General features: G+C 38.4%; 1 protein-coding gene across 13 annotated transcripts in view; it reads left to right on the top strand.

The window, feature by feature from the left end:
• The window catches only part of ABCA8 (ATP binding cassette subfamily A member 8), a 73,822-nt gene that overhangs the window by 25,122 nt on the left and 28,111 nt on the right, over positions 1–20,589 (top strand). For all 13 annotated transcript variants that reach the window (XR_014820874.1, XR_014820872.1, XR_014820873.1 and 10 more), the window contains 11 exons: positions 1,077–1,245; positions 3,316–3,374; positions 4,328–4,438; positions 5,247–5,422; positions 5,877–5,996; positions 6,236–6,374; positions 7,215–7,305; positions 11,058–11,197; positions 15,075–15,194; positions 17,165–17,363; positions 18,686–18,852. Coding sequence is in view for 9 of the 13 variants with exons in the window: in XM_084983861.1 (XP_084839987.1) it covers positions 1,077–1,245; positions 3,316–3,374; positions 4,328–4,438; positions 5,247–5,422; positions 5,877–5,996; positions 6,236–6,374; positions 7,215–7,305; positions 11,058–11,197; positions 15,075–15,194; positions 17,165–17,363; positions 18,686–18,852 (1,491 nt within the window). In the remaining 4 variants the exon portion in view is untranslated. The remainder of the gene's footprint in view (positions 1–1,076; positions 1,246–3,315; positions 3,375–4,327; positions 4,439–5,246; positions 5,423–5,876; positions 5,997–6,235; positions 6,375–7,214; positions 7,306–11,057; positions 11,198–15,074; positions 15,195–17,164; positions 17,364–18,685; positions 18,853–20,589) is intronic.

Raw genomic sequence — 20,589 nt, forward strand, 5'->3', positions numbered from 1 at the left:
AGTGTATTCCAATATCTGTCTTTTTTGAAGTTAAGAGGTCTTAACATTTAAGATCCTCCTAGATTAAAAAAAAATAATGTAATTATTAAAGGATACTTTCCACTTAGAGTTATTACAAGGTATTTTCTATATTCCCCTTTTGTACAATATACCCCTGAGCCTGTCTTACACCCAATAGTTTATAATTCCCATTCCTACATTGCCCCCCCCCCACAGGTAACCACTAGTCTGTTCTCTCTATCTGTGAATCTGATTGTTTTTTGTGATATTCATGGTTTGTTGTATTTTTTGAGACTCTACCTATAAGTGATATCATAGAGTATTTGTCTTTTCTTTCTGATTTATTTCACTTGGTATAAGGCCCTCCAGGTCCATCCATGTTTCTGCAAATGGCAAAATATCATTCTTTTTTATGGCTGAGTAGTAGTCTTTACCCATTCATCTGTTGATGAACCTTTGGGTTACTTCCATGCTTTGGCAATTATAAATAATCCTGTGATGAACACTGGGATGCCTGTAGTTTTTGCATTAGTGGATTTTTTTCTCATATTATGCAAGAATGGAATTTCTGCGTCATATGATTGTTCTATTTTTAGTTTTTTGAGAAACCTCCATACTGCTTTCCACAGTGGCTGCATCAATTTACATTTCTACCAGCAGTGTTTGAGGGTTCCCTTTTCTCCCCATCCTTGCCAGCATTTGATGTTTGTGTTCTTTTTATGAGAACCATTTTGATCAGTGTGAGGTGATGTCTCATTGTGGTTTTGATTCGCATTTCCCTGATGATAAGCGATATTGAACATCTTCTCATATGCCTCTTGGTTGTCTGCATGTCCACGTTCCCTGCTGGGTTTTTTTTAATCACAAGTTTATTTCTTCCTGTAGGAGCAGTTACTGAAATAGAGGTATGCTAGTGATTGTTTTCCCTTATGAAGGTACACGTATCAAAAACAGCATGTGCATTTCCTTGTGTTGATTGTGCATTCCAGTTTACTGGCAAAGCGTGTGCGTTGCTGTACTGAAAGAGGGTGGCTCTCTCCCTTCCGGTGGTGATTGACCCGGTATTTGTCTTGTAGGTGAATATGGACATCGATATTCACCCTTGTTTTTCCTGAAGTCTTCTTTTCGGTCAAAACAACAGAGGACTGATCATATAGCCCTTGAAGACGAACTGGATTCTAATCCTTCATCTAATGACTCTTTTGAACCAATGTCTCCAGAGTTCCATGGGAAAGAAGCCATCAGGTAACAAGGAGGCACATGGAGAAGAGGCCAAAAATTGAGAAGCTAGCAGTGAGCACCTGAAGGGGAGCAAAGTTCTCTTTTATGCTCCACAGATGGCTCCCACCTAACCTCACCCACTGCATCCATCACTTCCCACTTCAAGTTTAAAGAAAACTGCCCTCAACCTTTGCTGCCCTGTATTGTTGGCTTTCACAATAAGTACAAATTTAGATTTCACCAACAAAGATCATTCAAGGAAACCTTGTCTGGATTCTCCATCTTTTACCTACTGTTTCTCTTCTCCATTCTTACCCTCACTCATTACTTTGTTGGGTCTCATTTCTTCACACTTTGCCTGCACCTCATTTATTACATATCCCGTGTTTTTCTTCTCAGTTTTTTAGACTTCTCATTCATCTTCTATTTATTGCCTTTCCAAAGAGGATGAAAGAGCACGGAAAGGCAAGGGAGGAAAGACCTAAAGGTAGACTCAGAAGGACTCAAGGAAGGTGTGCCCTTTAAAGTCATACATATCCTCATTCTGTGGGCATCGTGTTTGGTGCTGGTAACTTTTATTACCAAATTAAAAAATAAGAAGAAAGTCCTTGAGCCCTGTTTAAGTCTTACTTGTCCATCAGTGGCCGCACATGTCAGTCCTCCATGAATGGTCTCAGACGAGTCTAGTTTCTGGAGCTTCTGGAGCCCATTTCATGTTTTCATTTTAGCCTGTTCCATTTCTCTTTCATACTTGTATTTGTCTTGTGATGTAATCTAGGTTTAGCCTCCATCAGGGCAGCCTGGGGCAGAGCAATGGCACGATTTGCTCTGTTTGCGTCTTCCTTTTGTTTGTCTTCTGTCTCTTTAGCACCTCACCCAATTATAAGTGCTCTGGAATGATGGTAAAATGGGATTAAAATACAGATGGAAAAATCTAATTAAATCATAATGAGTTCATTATGAATGGAGCCTGAATCATTTGTTGACTAGGAGATGACAAAATAAGAAACATGAAGTCAATTCGGTTGATGAATTATGTATTTACCTGGTAGAATAAAACAGATAAACTGCCTAGGATTCTAGATCTATAATAGCAACCAGCATATGTTAATTCTATTCCTTTCTAGTTGTATAATCATCCTCATCTAACCAATATCATCTTATGTTTATTGAATATTTATCATGAACCAAGCACAATGCAAGATGGAATATTTCACTTGCCCTTCAAGACAACCCGAAAGCACTCCGAGTTTCCAGGTTGGAAAGCTTAAACCTAAAACAAGTACGTTAGTTAGGTCACAGAGCTGCTAAGTGGTATAGATGGGATGAACTCAGGCAGGTAGGGCTAGGGAACCAATGCCCTCGCTATTTTCTTTGCCTCTCTTCCTAACCCCAACCTCGTCTGTCTTAAGCAACCTCTTATATTGATGCAAAATATTCAAAGATATCTCCAGTCCACTCCAGTCGTTCACAATGAGCCTTTTAGTATCAGATGACTTTGTTACATCTTGGTCTAATTTGCTTGACTTTGCAATTCAGAGATGATTCTGGTTCCTAATATTAATGCTAAGCTTCCAGAATCAGAAGGTGATGGGTTTCAAGCATAGGTACATTTTGAACACGCCTTAGGTAATGCCAGGGTGCAGCTAGAGCTGGCAAGCAGTACTCCAGTTACTCTCTCAACAAACACGACTGAGAGCTCCCATTGTGGCTCAAGTAACAAACCCAACTAATATCCATGAGGGTGTGTGTTCGATCCCTGGCCTTAATCAGTGGGTTAAGGATCTGTTGTTGCTGTGAGCTGTGGTGTAGGTCACAGACATGGCTTGGATCCCGTGTTGCTGTGGCTGTGGCGTAGGCCAGCAGGTGCAGCAGCTCCAGTTCGATGACTCGCCTGGGAACTTCCATATGCCACAGGTACGGCCCTAAAAAGCAACAAACAAACATAAAAAATCAAACACAACTGCATGCAAATGGAATCCCAAACTTCCTGTTCCCTGAAGATAAGATTCATCCAATATTGTCAACCAAACCTAGGATTACAAACTAAAGAAAATTGTCACCACTTGAAGTACTTTTAATTTTTTTTTTCAGAATCCGAAATGTTACAAAAGAATATAAAGGAAAACCTGATAAAATAGAAGCTTTGAAAGGTAAAAAGTTGCTTATTATATTGATATTGATTTTAATTCAATTTGTTTTGTTCTCGGTGAGCAATTAGTGGTTGTATTTCGGATTTAAAATGAATTGTTTGAACCACATGATAAATTTCCTTCCAACACATTACTTCTGTTGTATAAAAGTTAGAAGAAATTGAGCATATTTTAGAATTACATGTATTTTAAAGATTTACAATGTAGTCTAAACATATTCTGGGTTTTTTTTTCAGTAAACTTAAATTTCTCTTCTGTAATTCCAAAGCTGTTGTAAATAGTATATGTTTTTCTTCTGTGCATAAAAGTCATTTACCTCAAAGGAGTTCCAGCCACATAGTAATTTACTAAACTATTGATTTATTCTTCCAGTCAATAAATATTGGCATCCATCTACCAAATGCCAGGCAGTTTCACTGAGCCTAAGAGTGTAACACATGTTTCCTTTAAACCAAGTAATTTTTATGTTTCAAAATAGGATTAAAGGAGTTCTCATTGTGGCTCAGCAAGTTAAGAACCCAACGTAGTGTCCATGAGAATGTGGGTTTGATCTCTGGCCTCACTCAGTGGGTTAAGGATCCGGTGTGGCCACCAGATATGGTGTAGGTCGCAGACGTGGCTTGGATCCCGAGTTGCTGTGGCTGTGGTGTAGGCCTGTAGCTGCAGCTCTAACTTGACCTCTAGCCTGGGAACTTCCGTACACCACTGGTACGGCCCTAGAAAGAAAAAAAAGTAGGATTAAAAAGTAAATTTATGAAAAGTATCTTATTATTTTTATTTTGAATTTAACGACCCAGTATGTTCATGTTTAAAAAGCATGGACATTCAAGGGGGGAAAAAACCCCAAACAATTAATTAGCTCCATAATGTTATTTATGCTTTTAATAGTTTTCCTTTTTACATCCTTTCCTTCCTTATTCTCGCCCATCCTTTTCTTTGCTTTTTCTTCCTAGATCTGGCATTTGACATATATGAAGGCCAAATCACTGCAATACTTGGTCACAGTGGAGCTGGAAAATCCACACTGTTAAACATTCTTAGTGGGCTATCTGTTCCCACCAAAGGTAAAAGGGTTTTTCCCAAAGTCAGATTGATAAATAAATTAGCTATTAATATAAACTCCTTCTGATCATTAATCATAAACACAGGCAAGTAGCAGAAAACGAGTTAAATTGTGGCATTATTCTCAAGTATGTCGTATTTAATTGATATTTAAGGAATTTGAGTATTTCATGATAATTATTTTCAGAGTCATTAATCATCATTTGACATTCCAGTGTGTATCTGTTAACTTTTGCTGCACAACAAGCATCCCCCATATCAATGGCTTAGAATAAAAATATATTATTTTTTCTCATGATTTTATGGGTCAACTGGCAGTTTCTCTGTCTGGACGAAACTGTTTGGGGCTGGATATTTTAACACAGGTCCACTCACATATGTAGGCTTCAGCTTGGACTGCTGTACTTCTCTTTCTACATGGACATCCCTCTTCCAGGAGGCTGGTCTTGGATTTTTCACCCAGAGGTCTTCATGACCCCAGAAGCAAGGACAGGGTAAATCCCAGGGCAGAGGCATTTCACGGTCTCTTCTTGTATCACATTTGCTAAGATTCCACATGTGAGACAGCCAAGCCTAAATGTGAGGAGTGGATAAAATAGACTACATCTTAATGGGAAGAGTTGCAGATAGGACCTCTTTTTTTCTTTTTCGTATACCCGCACAACTAAAATGGAAGTTCATAATGCCTGAATTGTATACAACTTGAAGATAAAAAATCATCTAATATCCTATTAACAAATAGTGGTTTTTCATTTAGAAATATCTTAATTTAAGCATTATCCTGATATTAACTTGAGATCTTTGTTATAGGTTCAGTCACCATCTATGATAATAAACTCTCACAAACGGCATACCTAGAAAACATCAGCAAGCTCACTGGAGTTTGTCCACAAATCAATGTGCAGTTTGACTTCCTTACTGTGAGAGAAAATCTCAGGCTCTTTGCAAAAATAAAAGGAATTCAGCCACATGAAATTGATAAAGAGGTATCTAAATATGCTGGATATAATGTGTTCGTCAAAATGAGATTAACTGTTTGCACTGAGCTTTTATGACTTCATTAAATTATCTCTGTACAAATCGTTGTACATACGTTGGACCCAAAAAATCTAATTTAGATAACATCTAACCTTTATATGTAATGTACAACATGCGAAGCATCATTCTTAGCTCTAAATATAATAATTCATTTATTACTCAAAACAGCCCTAAGATGATGGTACTATACCCATTTTACACATGTGGAAACTGAGGTTCAAGAGAACAAGTAACTTGATCAAGATTATGCAGCTAGTTAATATGGAGTGGTATTCAAATCCAGGCAGTCTGGTTTAGTACCCATGCTTTGAATCATTACATTTTTCAGCCTCATATTTATACATTTAAAAATAAAAAAGAAAGACATATTGGTTTGTGACATAAATGTTGTCATTTGGCTAGGTTCAGAGAGTTTTGCTGGAATTGGAAATGAAAAATATTCAGGACATCCTTGCTCAAAACTTAAGTGGTGGACAGAAGAGAAAACTAACCTTTGGGATTGCCATTTTAGGAGATCCTCAGGTGAGTCAGACTAAATTTAGAGTTGAATTCGAAATTTTAAAAATGAAACTTTTGGTGGTAGTTTAAAACATTTCTTCACAAAGGACATCTGTGATAAAATATTTATGATAGAGCACTAAATATAAAGGAAGAACCAGAATCACCATATCCTTTGAAGTATAAATAAATAGTTTCTACATGTTTTCTGGAAGAACTGACCCTTACTGGAAAACCCCTTTATACACGTCCCTGCCCTGTAGATTTTCCTATTGGATGAACCAACTGCTGGATTGGATCCCTTTTCAAGGCACCAAGTGTGGAACATCCTGAAAGAGCGGAAAACAGACCGCGTGATCCTCTTCAGTACCCAGTTCATGGATGAGGCTGACATCCTGGCTGGTAATTGCTGGCTTCTTTTAAGTACCATGATGAGGGCTGTATGAGGTTTGAGACATATGGATTGGCATTGCGAACAGCCGTATTTCGTAATCTGGTCATCTAGCTGCATCTGGTAATCTGAACCCCGGTCATGATAAAACTGGGCTGAAAGAGTCTTACTCCCAACCATTTCCATGTATCGCCTAGAATTTGCATCCTTTAATTACACAGGAGCAATGATCTGCTGTGAAAATCAGTTATTGCAAATTGAGAGCCAGTGTTCTAAGACATGAATCTACTCAAAATTGAGGTATATCTGAAGTAGATGTGTAATTTCGATGTTTGATCCCTTACGATTTATAATGTAATGATTCTCTATATTAGAAGATATATCCACACCACTTAATTTAACCTCCTGCCCTGGTTGAATGGCAACACTGTCACCTAAAGTATATACATAAGATTAAAATGTGTCTGATCTAATGAGTCTTAAGGAAGCCCTGTCTATGAAAATGTAGGAGCACTGAATTAGAGTTGGGTAGTGGGGAGTTCCCGTCCTGGTGCAGCGGAAAGGAATCCAACCAGGAACCATGAGGTTGCGGGTTAAATGCCTGTCCTCGCTCAGTGGGTTAAGGATCCGGTGTTGCCGTGAGCTGTGGCTCGGATCTGGTATGGCTGTGGCTGTGGCCGGCAGCTGTGGCTCTGATTAGACCCCTAGCCTGGGAACCTCCATATGCTACAGGTGCGGCCCTAAAAAGACAAAAAAAAAAAAAAAGAGTTGGATAATGTAGATGATTATCTGTCTTTTCTCTGGAAAGAATGGGCAAATTGTAACCTTCTTCTTTGCTTCTTGTTTTTCAGATAGGAAAGTGTTTCTCTCCAAAGGGAGGCTGAAGTGTGCAGGCTCTTCCCTGTTTCTAAAGAAGAAATGGGGGATTGGATATCACTTAAGGTATAGACACCAGAGGAGGCTGGGGAGAAAGGAGAAACTGGCTACAGTAAGGCATGATCCTTGCAGCAAAACATTACAACACGGGAGAAAATATTTTACTATTGCACACAGATGTTTGTATATACACATACACATATTCTTACTGAGATGTTTGTGTGTATATATCCATATATGTATGTTATATGGAGAAAGAAAATGTATCTATAAGAGATATTGATTTGGTAGATTTTAGCAATTGAGCCTCTAACTCACAACATATTGTTTGTTAAGGACAAGGTGTATTAAGGGAACTTTCTCAACTGACCTGTTATATTTCACATCTCCTCCTCTCTCTCACCCAGGTGTTAACATAATGTCTTAGGTAGGCTCCTTGCCTACCTCTTACTCCTCTTCTTTCTTGGTCTTCCTATCCTTTCCATCCTCTTCATTTTATTTTTCTAGCTGTTATATCCTGAGTGATTAAGAGATAGGATATTTAGCATTATTTCATTTAAATCTTTTTTTCTTTTTTTTTGGTAGGAACCGTTGTTACTTTTACTTTACATAAAATGAAATTATAAGCTCCCTAGGTTAATAAGTAGTAAAGCCAGAAATTGAACCTGGATATTTTTAACTTCAAAGTCTAGTATCCCAATCCATATTTTAAATTACTTTTTAATTTATGCATGAATCACTCATTTTGTCTAAGGTACAGTTCTGATTTGTACTAACTTTAAAAAGAAAAAAAAAATGTGACAATAACAAGACAAAACAAGCAAGCAAGCAAACAAACAAATAAAAACTCAATTCCATTTTACCAAATGAGTCCAAATGGTGTAGCCAGGTAAGGCTGGTATAGCCCATCCACTCGTGAATACCACATGACCTGCCTTTAGTACCCTCTAGTTAAAATGAATTATTCATTGTTCCTTGCACATGCCATATCTTGGCCTACATTTCCCTTTTTTATTTTTTATTTTCTTGCTTTTCAGGGCCATACCCATGGCATATGGAAGTTCCCAGGCCAGGGGTTGAATAGGAGCTACAGCTGCCAGCCTACAGCATAGCCACAGCAATGCCAGATCCAAGCTGCATCCTCGACCTACACCACAGCTCATGGCAACACCAGATCCTCAACCCACTGAGCAAGGCCTGGGATCGAACCCACATCTTCATGGATCCTAATTGGTTTCATTAACGACTGAGCCACAAAGCCAACTCCCATTTCCCATTTTTTTAAAAAAAATTTCAGTGGACTTTATTATATTTATAGTTGTACAACCATCATCACATTTCCCATTTTGGAGATTATTTCCTCAGGCTGGCAGTTTTCTTGAGCCCATTTCTACCTGCTTGAGTCCTGAAGAGTTATTTGAATGCTACCTTATGAGGCCTTTATTAAGTTTCCAGCTCTGTGTATTGTCCTAATATTTTTATTTCTCGAGGCACTTTGAATCTCTTCTTGGAAATGAATTCAACTTTCTGAAACTCAGTTTTCTCACCTGGAAAGTGGGAATAATAATGCCTAATCTCAAGGAAAGAGGATAGAAAAATAAATGAGATGGCACTTAGCCCACTGCATGACCATAAAGCATAGTCTTACAATTAAAAAATGCTGGTCAAGATTGCTGCCCCATTCATGAATCTCCTCATGGGCTCCTGGACAGCACTGTGTATAATTGTCTTTCTTATTCTCAGTCTGACTCACCAAACTATGGCCCTTGAGCCAATCCCAACCTACTTCCTGTTTTTGCAAATTGTTTGATTGGAACACAGCTGTTCCCATTCGTTTAGGTGTTGGCTGTGGCTGCTGCCAAGTCACAGTAGTGTTGAGTAGTTGCAGCAGAGAACTGCTGGACTGAATAGCCTAAAATAGTCCATGTCTAGCCATTTGCAGAGAAAGTTTGCTGACCTTCACTTCCAAACCCTAAACTCAAGGGTGACATATGTCCTGCCCAGACAATCCTCTGTAGCATCCAGTACAAGTTCTTGTAAGTGGCCAAGAAAGAGTCCCTGACTTGTTTTTATTTCCAGGAAAGCCACATTACGAACAACAATTATGATTTTTTGCTTCATTCCCTGCTTCTAAAAATGGCATCTTTCTTGTTTGTTCATAATCTTATATGTAAATAGAATAGTTATGACATAAACATTTGATTAGATAAAATATCTACCTTTTCTTAAGGACTAGCTAAGTGCAGACATCACCATTATCTAGTTCTGAGAACAGCCCTACGTATTAGGAATCATTACAGTATTTAATGAAGAAACCATTCATGTAGGTAAAATAACACATTTCAAATGGCAAGACCAAGTTTGAAAGGTAAGTCACTATTGGTATTTTATCTACTGTGTACTTTATAACCTGGATTAATAAATTATTTTTTCTGCATTTGGAAAATATCCGTTTTAAAATAGATAGACTGATTTTCTCAATGATCCTTTGTTCTCAAAGTTCTAGGATTAATACTACAAAGAAAGCAAAAACTAGCGATCCCAGAAATTCAAACCCACATTCATCCATAATTAATTTCTATCTATAACCCATTTTCTTTCTTTTTTTATTCTTTTCTTTTTCCTTTTCTCTCTCTCTCTTTCTTTCTTTCTTTCTAATGGCCACACCCACTGCATATGGGAGTTCGCAGGCTAGAGGATGAATCAGAGCTGTAGTTGCTGGCCTACACCACAGCCACAATGATGCCAGATCCGAGACGGACGTGTCTGCGACCTACACCACAGCTCACACCAAGACCAGATCCTTAACCTACTGATCAAGGCCAGGGATTGAACCCACATCCTCATGGATCCTAGTTCCTTACCACTGAGCCACAACGGGAACTCCCATTACCCCGTTTTCTTCATAGCATTTGCTACTATTGGGAATTATTTTATTTATCTGTTTACTTGTTTTATGCCTTTCCTCCTAGACAGTCAACTCCATAAGAGCAGACTTACGCTGTTTTATTCATCATTGTACAATGTGCATTCAGTTTAATTTTTGTCATATATTAAGAACTTAATAAGTTTGCATTAGATGATTAAATTGAATAGCTGAAACTTTCTTTTGCCTATGCCTATCAGAAGTCCCTTGTTCTTGGAGTTCCAGTCGTGGCTCAGTGGATAATGAATCCGGCTAGGAGCCATGAGGTTGCAGGTTCGATCACTGACCTTGCTCAGTGGGTTGAGGATCCGGGGTTGCCATGAACTGTGGTGTAGGTTGCAGACACGGCTTGGATACTGTGTTGCTGGGGCTCTGGCATAGGCCGGTGGCTACAGCTCCAATTCAGCCCCTAGCCTGGAAACCTCCATGTGCCGAGGGAGCAGCCCAAGAAATGGCAAAAAGACAAAAAAAAAAAAAAAAAAAAAAAGTGCCTTGTTCTTGCCCAATGCAACAATTCTATTTAGCCAACTTCAGCTCCCTTTGCAAAATCTTCAGCATTTTCCATTTTAAATAATCCTAATCTTTGCTATGCTATGTCCCTGTGTGTTTCTACTCTGTAACTGTTCTCTCCTTAAGGACCTGAGTCAACATCCATCTTCTCTAGGCATTTCCCTGAGGAACCGGACCAGCAGTTCTTACTAGATCATTCTTTGCTTTTCTCCTATCACTTTTATACAATCTGATTTTTTTTTTTGTCCTCTTATTTCACATTTTAGGTGGTCTGTTTCTTGCATTGGATTTTTTTCATTGTCCCATAGAGACTAATAGTTTTTTTTCATGCTATCAGATATAACGGCAAATAACCTGTATTTTTTTTTTTTTTGAACACCAGTTTGCAGTTGAATGAAATGTGTGTCCAGGAGAAAATAACATCCCTTGTAAAACAGCACATCCCTGACGCCAAACTGTCAGCAGAAAGTGAAGGAAAACTTGTCTATACGTTGCCCTTAGAAAGAACACACAAATTTCCAGGTAAAGTATATGAACACTGTGAAATGAAATGAAATGCACAAATAATAGTATTAATAATAATAATGATAACTACTGAAGTTCCCGTCATGGCTCAGCATTAACAAACCTGACTAGTAACAAACCTGGCCTCGCTCAGCAGGTTAAGGATCCAGCGTTGTCATGAGCTGCGGTGTAGGTTGCAGATGTGACTTGGATCCCATGTTGCTGTGGCTGTGGTGTAGGCTGGCAGCTACAGCTCCAATTTGACCTTAGCCTGGAAACTTCCATATGCCATGGGTGCAGCCCTAAAAAGATTTTTTAAAAAAATCATATTTATTATAATTGATGTTTATCAAGAGCTTACGATGTGTTCAGGTATTTGAAACATGATGCAAAGAATAGTACCATCACTGCATTATTGTATCTATAGTGAGAAATGTTATAGTTTAGTAGTTGCATTTTAATGTTTGGGGATTTTAGGGAGCTTTTTCAGTCATGCATTCCCTTTGTAGGGTGTAGCAGAAATTCTAGTATTCAAAACTGGGTAGCTATGCAAACTATTGAAAACCTTTGGCTTAACCATCATGTTAAACATCCCCACAGCATGGCTCTTTCTTCTCTTGACGAGACTTCTGTGAACACCGTGGGTTTTTCAGGCCAATACGTAAAATTGTACTCTGTCACAACTCTTTCGAATTATCTGCCAGGTGAAATATACAGTTCCATTTGGTGAGGGTTGGTGTCTAGGAATTTAGCGTGTTTCTTCTTTAGGGCATCTCAACTGATTTTTCACTTTTCTTGACTCTCTGCGTTGATGTCTTCACATTCGATAAAGCTCTCTCATTCTTCACAGGCTGGGTTTGTTCAGGAGACCCACCAATCTGTGGGTCAGCAGTTCTAGACGCCTCTATCAACTCTTTTGCTCCCCAGGGAGAAGCAGGAGGCTGTGGGTTTTGTCAGGTCACTCTGCGGTGAGCCAGGGAGTTGAGCTCTGGGGTTATGTAACCTGTAATGGTCAAGATTGTGTGCTATTGGCAGAGTGACAGACACATAATACAAAATAAAGAATCTAGAAATAGACCCGTGTAAAATGCCTAAGGGATCTGTGACAAAGGTGGAAAGGCAATTCGGTGGATGAAAGCTGGTCTTTTCATCAGATGGTCTTAGGGCAGGTGGATCCCCAGGCCTAAAAACGAAGCTTTGCCTAAGCCTTATGTCATGTACCGAAACTAACTCGGTGTAGTCAGAGACTTCCATAGAAAATGGAAAACCGTTAAAAATTTTGAAAATAAATAGAAGAAAATCTTCAGGATCTATGACTAGGCAAAGAGTTTTTAGAGCTGACACCAAAATCACAATCCATTAAAAGACAAAAAATTATAAATTGTACATTATTAAAATTTTAAAAGTTCGCTTTGTGAAAGATCCTGTTAAGAAGTTAAAAAAAAAAAAAAAGCTGCAGGTTGGCAGAAAGGATTTGCAAACTACATCGGCTCACAAAGGACTCGTATTCAGGAAGTATAACAAACGCTGAAAGCTCAACTGTGAAAAACAAATAATCCAGTCAGAAAATGGGCAAAAGATAGGGAGAGACCTTTCCCTGAAGAAGATCGACTGATGGCCAATCAGCATATGAAAAGATGTTCAACAGTGTTTAATTTCCGTTAAGGAAATGCAAATTAAAACCGCTAGGCGATGTCACTATGTACTTATCAAAATGACAAAAAAAAGGGGTTTTTCTTAAGTAGTGGTAACATTAAAGGCTGGATGGGATGTGGAGGAAAGGACCGCTTGCACGTTGTTAGTGCAGGTGTAACACGGTTCCTCTGGAAAAGAGTTTGCAGTTTCTTTAAAACTAAATTTGCCACTACCATGCCACCAAGTAATTACACGCCTCGGCGTTTATCCTCGAGATATGAAAACACGGTCATACAAGAACCTGTCTGTATTTATTTCAGCTTGATTTGGAATAGACAAAAACTGAAAGCGCTCCATTTAACTAACGAGTGCTTAAATAAACTGGGGCACGCCTAAGACATGCAGTACCACCCAGCGATAAAAAGGAGCAAGCTGCCAACTGGTATACACAACAACCTGGATGAATATTGAGAGAGCTATGCTCGGTGGAAAAAGCCAGTCCCCACAGGTTACATACTATATGACGCAATTTATATCATATCACATCCATGAAATAACAAAATTGTAGGAATGGGGAACAGATTAATAGTTGTCGTGGGTTAGAAGACAAGATCCATAGAGGTATGGGTGTGGCTGTACACGGGTAGCCTGATCTTTGTGGTGATGAAAATGTTCTATATACTGACTGAATCAGTGACAATACAGGGGTTGTGATGGCGTAAACTGCGGCTTTTGAAGATACTGCTGCCATCGGGGAAAATCAAGTAAGGTGTAGAGATCTCTCTATATTATTATTATTTTTTACAACTGCATGTGAATCTAAAATTATCTCAAAATGAAGAGTTTAATCGAAAAAGAAAAATAAGCTTACAAATGATGTTTGTCATTCAGAGAATTTGCCCTCTAGTAATGGGGCACGATGAGGGCCTGCGTAGACGTTGAAGGCAGTTAAACCTTGCCAGATATGTGGTTAATAAAGGCACATAGATTACTCCCCAGAGTCATTCACACATGCGTTTTATGGTGACAGGGATTCTTTAGAATCATCCAGCAAAGTGTTAACTGAACCTGAATTAATGTATTTTAATAGTAATAATTTAGAGGTGGTTTGTAACATTTTCAGTAAAATGAAGACTAATACATAATGCTTATTAGCAGCTTTTTTTTTTTTTTTTTTTTTTTTTTCTTTTTAGGGCCGTACTTACGGCATATGGAAGTTGCCAAGCTAGGTGTTGAATCAGAGCTGCCTCTGCTGGCCTATACCACAGCCCCGGCAATGCGGGATCTGAGCCAGGTCCTCAACATACACCACAGCTCATGGCAATGCCGGATCCTTTAATCCACTGAGCAAGGCCAGGGATCAAACTCGCAACCTCATGGATACTAGTCGGGTTCGTTACCACTGAGCCAGGACTGGAACTCCTATTAGCAGTGTTAATGTTACTTTCTTTCTGCTTTTCTGGATATAGTACTCTAATCAAGACAAAACTTTCAACTTACCCTTTTGCCCAAAGAGGTTGTAGCCTCAGGACTTTTATAATCACACTAGGAATTAAAATTAGGTTTTTTAAGTTTTGTGTAATTAATTAGTCATTGTAATTCAGATCCAAGCAAGCAAAGATATCATTTGTTGTTTCAAGAACAAGGTCTGACACAAATGTATTTTTGGTGAATGAACTAAGGAATGAATGGATACAGAATTGCTAGAGAAAGTATTAACGGTCACAGTTTCCTATTATTCCAAGAAAATTCCCTGAGTCAGCTCCTCATTCGCTATGAAGTCTTGTGATTTTTTTTTCTTCCTTAGTCAAAAGCAGAAATTTTTAAAAAATTCTTTATGTCCTATGTACTTCCCTTGACAGATGTTTTCTGAACTGAAGAAAGTTCTGCACAATCCAACTTTTGAGTCTCAAAAAATTAGTTCTTTCACTTCTGTTGGTTAAGTACAAATGGCTCTCATTTGTATCTTTTTCTGCAAGTCAGAAAAAACTAAAATGAAGTTTAGTAGAAACATAAATGAATATATACTAATATTTGAACAAAATGTAGGGGCTGTAACACAATGTATAAAATTAAATAAATAATATACAGAATTTGAAGAATAAGCCTACTTATTATGAAATGTTGGTTTTTCATGTTTAAAATGTCTGAGATATTGCAAGTGTAATTTCAGATATCTGTGTTTTTCAGCTTGAAAAGATGTCTTAAATTCACTCGTGATTTTGTTGTTTTGATTTGTTATTGTGTATGTGTTCTTTAGAACTTTATGAGGATCTTGATAGATGTCCTGGCCTGGGAATTGAGAATTATGGTGTTTCCATGACAACCTTGAATGAGGTGTTCCTGAAACTAGAAGGAAAATCATCTCTTGATGAATCAGGTAAGTAAAATGCATGTCAATTACCATGTAAATGTATTCACAGTACTTCGTGGAATATGCAATTCAATAAGACACTGTCCCAAAGATGTGATTGCAAAACGTGGGGTTCCATGATTAGGGCCATTCTTAGCTAAGCATATATACGTGTGTGTGTGTGTGTGTGTGTGTGTGTGTGTGTGAAATGTAGCTCTGTCACATTTCTTACCTCTACTGCCAGTATTGCCTCATTATTAAATATGGCCCATTTTCTTTTATCCAAGGCTGGCTGCACTCATCCAATTTTCTAAGAGTAATTTCAGACAAAACCGTTGTTTTAAATCTCTCCCCTCCAAATATGTCACCTCGCTGCCTGCTGGCTTCCATGGTTTCTGATGAGAAGTCATCTCAAGATCTTACTGAGGCTGTCTTGTGCGTGATGAATTGTTTTTCTCTTTCTGCTTTTTTCATGATTCTCTTTCTGTCTTTGGCTTTTGACAGTTTGACTGCGATGGCTTTAGATGTTGATCTCTTTGAATTTTCCTGCTGGAGTTTGTTAAGCTGCTTACGTGTGTAGATGAGTATTTTTCATCACTTTGGGAAAGTTTTTAGCCATAATTCTTCAGCTATAGTGTCTGACCCTTTCTTTCTGTATGCTCCTGGAATTCCCATTATTATGTGTGATAGCGTACGTTAGTATGCTGAGTAGTATTTCATATTTCTCTGAGGCTTCCTTTTTCTTTGTTCTTTTTTCTCTCCATTTATTTCTTTTGCTTTTGTCTTTTTAGGGCCGCACCTGTGGGGTCTGGAGGATTCCCAGGGGTTGTGTTGGAGCCATAGCTGCCTTCCTACACCACAGCCACAGCAACGCCAGATCCGAGCCATGTCTGCGACCTACACCACAGCTCATGGCAAAAGCCGGATCCTTAACCCATTGAGCAAGGCCAGGGATCGAACCTGTGTCCTCGTGGATCCTAGTCAGATTAGTTTCCACTGAGCCACGACGGGAACTCCTTCTTTCTGTTCCTTAGATTTAATGATCTCAATTTATTTTTTGTCATGTTCACTTATTTTTTCTTCTACCTGGGAAAATCTGTTGAGGTTTTGTTCTCCAATGACTCTTTTTTTTTTTTTCTTTCAATTATTGTACTTCTCAACTCCAAAATTTCTATTTGGTTATTTTAAATAATTTTTGCATCTTTAATGATATGCCAAATTTGATGAGACATTGTCATTGGCTATTCAATGTACAAATATTTGTAGACTCTTATAAAATTATTATTATTCTTGACATTAACATTTTTAGTGTGCCATAAAACATAACCTATGATTTTATTTCTTTTAAATTTATTGAGACTTGTCGAATCAACATTCGGTCTATTTTGATGAATATTTCCTTTCCATTTTAAAAAAGTGTATATGTATACATACACATAAATGCATATCTGTGTGTACTTACAGAATTATGTACATGCAGAGTATATATTTATAGAACTTTGGTTGTGTGACTAGTTATATAGATGTCAGTTTGGTGAAGTAAGATGAGAGTGTTGTTTAAATACTCTATTGACTTTTTTTTACCCTACATTTTCTATAAATTACTAGAAAGGGATATAAAAATGTACAGTTAGCCACCAGTTTGTAGCATGTCCATCTGTAGCTTGTTTCTCTAAGTGAACCCCTAAAATAACTATTCCCTTTATCAAGTTTCATAGACACACCTAGGTACGATAACGATCTTGCGTATTTATCTTAACCTATTGAATGTATTGTCTGTATCTGAATTATCTAAGATCTCCTTTCTACTCCTTCTGTCCAAGAAATGAATCTTTCATCTGTTTTTCTAGTTCATGGCAGTAGCCAATAACACCACATAAAGCCTTCAGTTACGCAAAAGATACTGACCTTCTTGGTAAAACGAATGCCTACAGTCAGCTCCATAAAGTACATTTGAAGTGGGATATTATGAATTTCTTCTTTTGTGTGTTTTGCAGATAGTGCCAATTTGGGAGAGGTACCAGCAGAAAGATCTGGAGACACAGAAAGGCTTGTTGAGATGGAACAATATCTCTCTTTACTCAATGAGCCGAGACAGACAATCAGTGGCCTGGCTCTCTGGGGACAGCAAATCCGTGCAATCGGAAGGGTCCGCTTATTAAAGTTAAAGCATGAAAGGAGAGCTCTTTTGTCACTGTGAGTATCAGAGCGCCATAGATTTTTTTTTCAGTCGGTGCTTTAAGAAAAAAGCTAAGATGTAAAAACAAGAGAAAACAAAAATAAATGTCTGCATGTACAGAACTGGACAGAGTGGACTACCCATTCTAGTCAGTGGGCCTGGTAGTTATCTATTAGCCAGCTAGCAGGTGGAAGTTATAATGTGTCAAAGCCAATTTTATGGGAAAAGTCAAAGCAACATAAGTTTTCCCGTAATACTCCCTCTCCTTCAAAGGTTCCAGTGTGGTAGGTGACAGAAACATTGGATCTGGATCTTTTTTTTCCAGAATCCACATACCGGTGCCCTATTTTAGATGCTGTATAGCGATGCTACTCACTCTTCCCTGGAGTCCTTTCTGACTCTCCCATTATATCCTCTTTGCTCTGACCCAGATGTCATAGCTTCCCTCCAGCCCTCCTAAGTGATGGTAGCTCACTCGCCATCCCTACTGTGTGCATAATGAGCATTATCTCAAACGCCTCACCTCTCACTAGCACCCTAGTGTCCACAGTACTTCGGCCGTCAATCAGTGCCTTGTCTCTGAACACTTTGAGTACACATCTAAGAGAGAGGAAGCTTGGCACATAATAGCATGGCAATAAATATTTGCTAAATAAATAAGTAATGAGAGTTCATTGAGAATCTTTGACAAGAAGATCCGCATGATTTGAGAAAACACCTTTAATAGTAATCTGACAGCATATAGAGTAGAGTCTATATATGTTGGAGAGATGCCAGATATTTACAAGAATTCCAGGAAGAAGTAATATTGTAAAATTAGAAATTAAGAATGGAGAAAATTTCCGAAGATATTAAAAGTGTCACCTTACTTGCAGTGGGGAATACAGAAGAATAAAGAACAAAACGTCATTGAGAATTTGAGCCAGGGAACTAAAGAAATCATGCAGTCACTCACTAACAGAAATCGGGACTGCGTGAAGAGAGGTGGACGTAAAATTGAGTGTGAGGTGTTGGTGAATTAAGCAGCAGGAAAACACGAGCATCACAGTGACATCCCAGGAGACAGAATCTGGACACAGCGTTTAAGGACCCATGTCCCATGAAATTGTGTGAGCTAGTCAATGGCCAGAGAGCAACAAAAGAAATGAACAATGGGTAAATCTGCACGTACCATCTCTAATTTAGAGGTGGGAAAAGGACAAAAGGGTCAAGAAATGAGTCACAGAGCTGTATGTTTAACTTTCCTAATTCCTTGATCTCATTACATGGTGAGCGGCTCAGACAGTTCTACAAGATTTGGAAATGACTGTATTCCCCACAGCAGTTTTCTTCCCCGCAGGCTGTTGATTCTAGTCGTTGGATTTTGCCCTCTTCTTTTGGAGTATATCATCATGAAAATACACCAAAACAGTTACACTTGGGAACTTTCTCCTGATTTATACTTCCTTGCTCCTGGACAACAACCACGTGATCCTCTCACTCAGTTGTTAATCATCAATAAAACAGGTAACCATGTGGTGCATATGTCGTTTCCAGGTGCCTTTGCTGTTCAGGGTGTGGCTCAGAAAACATCCACACGAGAGAGAGAAAATAAGCCTTTGACTTTCTCAGCCTGTGTTAAAAAGAATTCAGGAAGCTTGGGGATGATGAATACAAGCCCCCCAAAGAACAGGAATTAGGGGAAGTATTTGTCAAGGAGAAGTAAATTATCGGGTGGCAGTTTGCAAGATGAGTTTGTACCAAAAGACATGGGTTTCTTTGGCCACACCTGTGGCATATGGAAGTTCCCGGGCCAGGGATCAAATGCGAGCCACAGTTGAGGCAAGGCTGGATCCTTAACCTACTGTGCCACGGCGGGAACAACCCCCCCCCCCAAAAAAAAACATTTTTAAGAGCTCGAGATGTAATTCACATGCCGTACAATTTATTCCTTTAAAGTGTACAATTCAGTAGTTTTTCAGGGTATGCAGAGAATTGTGTAACTCTCACTACAGTTTATTTTAAAATATTTTCATCTCAAAAAGAAATCCCATGCTCATTTGTAGTCACTCCCATTCACACTACCCCCAGTTTTGAGCAATCACAAATTCGTTTTATATTCTATAGATTTGCTACTCTGGATATTTAATATAAATATGATTATACAGTGTATGATCTTTTATGACTAGCTTCTTTCACTTAGCATGATGCTTTAGCATTTCATCTGTATGTATATGTATCACTACTTCATTTTTAAAATTATTGAATAATATTTATTGTATGGATAGACCACATTTTATTTATTATTCATGAAAGGGTGGTTTTTTTGGTTTCTTCCAATGGCTATTATAAATAATGCTATAAATGTCCATGGACAAGTTTTTGTGTAAATGTTTTTCTTTTTGGAGGGTATAAGCCTAGTAATAGAATTGTTGGGTCATATAGTGACTAACCTTTTGAAGAACAGCCAAAACTTTTTTAAAATGATTGCACCAATTTACACAGACGCTAGCAACTTGTGAAGGTTCAAATTTCTACACCTCTTTGCCAACACTTATTATTTTCTGTCCTTTTTATCATACCCATTCTAGTGTGTGTCAAGTAGGGTTCTGTGCTTTGAGTTGCATTTTGCTAACGGCTAATAATGATGCAGAGCATCTCTTCATGTGCTTACTAACCCCTTGTATATCTGTCTACTTCGGAGAATGTCATTTTTTTTCATCCATTTAAAAAATGGATCCTACGTCTTTTAAAAATTGCATTCTAAGAGTTCTTTACATAGTCTAGATATAATATCTAGTATAATACCATAATTCACACATCACTGTATTTGCAAACTTGTCTACTCACTAAAATTTATTTGTAACTCCAAAACCAATACTCAGGGCACTTTTGTGGTTACTCACAGACATGCTTAGAGAAGTGAAAATTTTGAGTCATCTGATGCACACATTTTCAGATGGGGTAGAACAAGGTGATACTCTGGCTTCTTGTTTCAGCTCTTATACCGTATACTAATTTTTTTTTTTTTTTTTTTTTTTTGTATTTTTACTGCCACACCTGCGGCATATGGAAGTTCACAGGCTAGGGGTCGAATTGGAGCTGCAGCTGTCTGCCTACACACAGCCACAGCAATGCCAGATCTGAGCCATGACTGCAACCTACACCTCAGCTCTTGGCAACGCCAGATCCTTCAACCCACCGAGCGAGGCCAGGGATCAAACCTGTATCCTCATGGATACTAGTTGGAGTCTTAACCCACAG

Source organism: Sus scrofa, chromosome 12 (genome assembly GCF_054392235.1).
Source record: "Sus scrofa isolate SSC_HxYL_T2T_F1_AM1 chromosome 12, Sscrofa_HxYL_maternal_Yorkshire_Landrace_v2.0, whole genome shotgun sequence".
Taxonomy (NCBI): Eukaryota; Metazoa; Chordata; class Mammalia; order Artiodactyla; family Suidae; genus Sus; species Sus scrofa.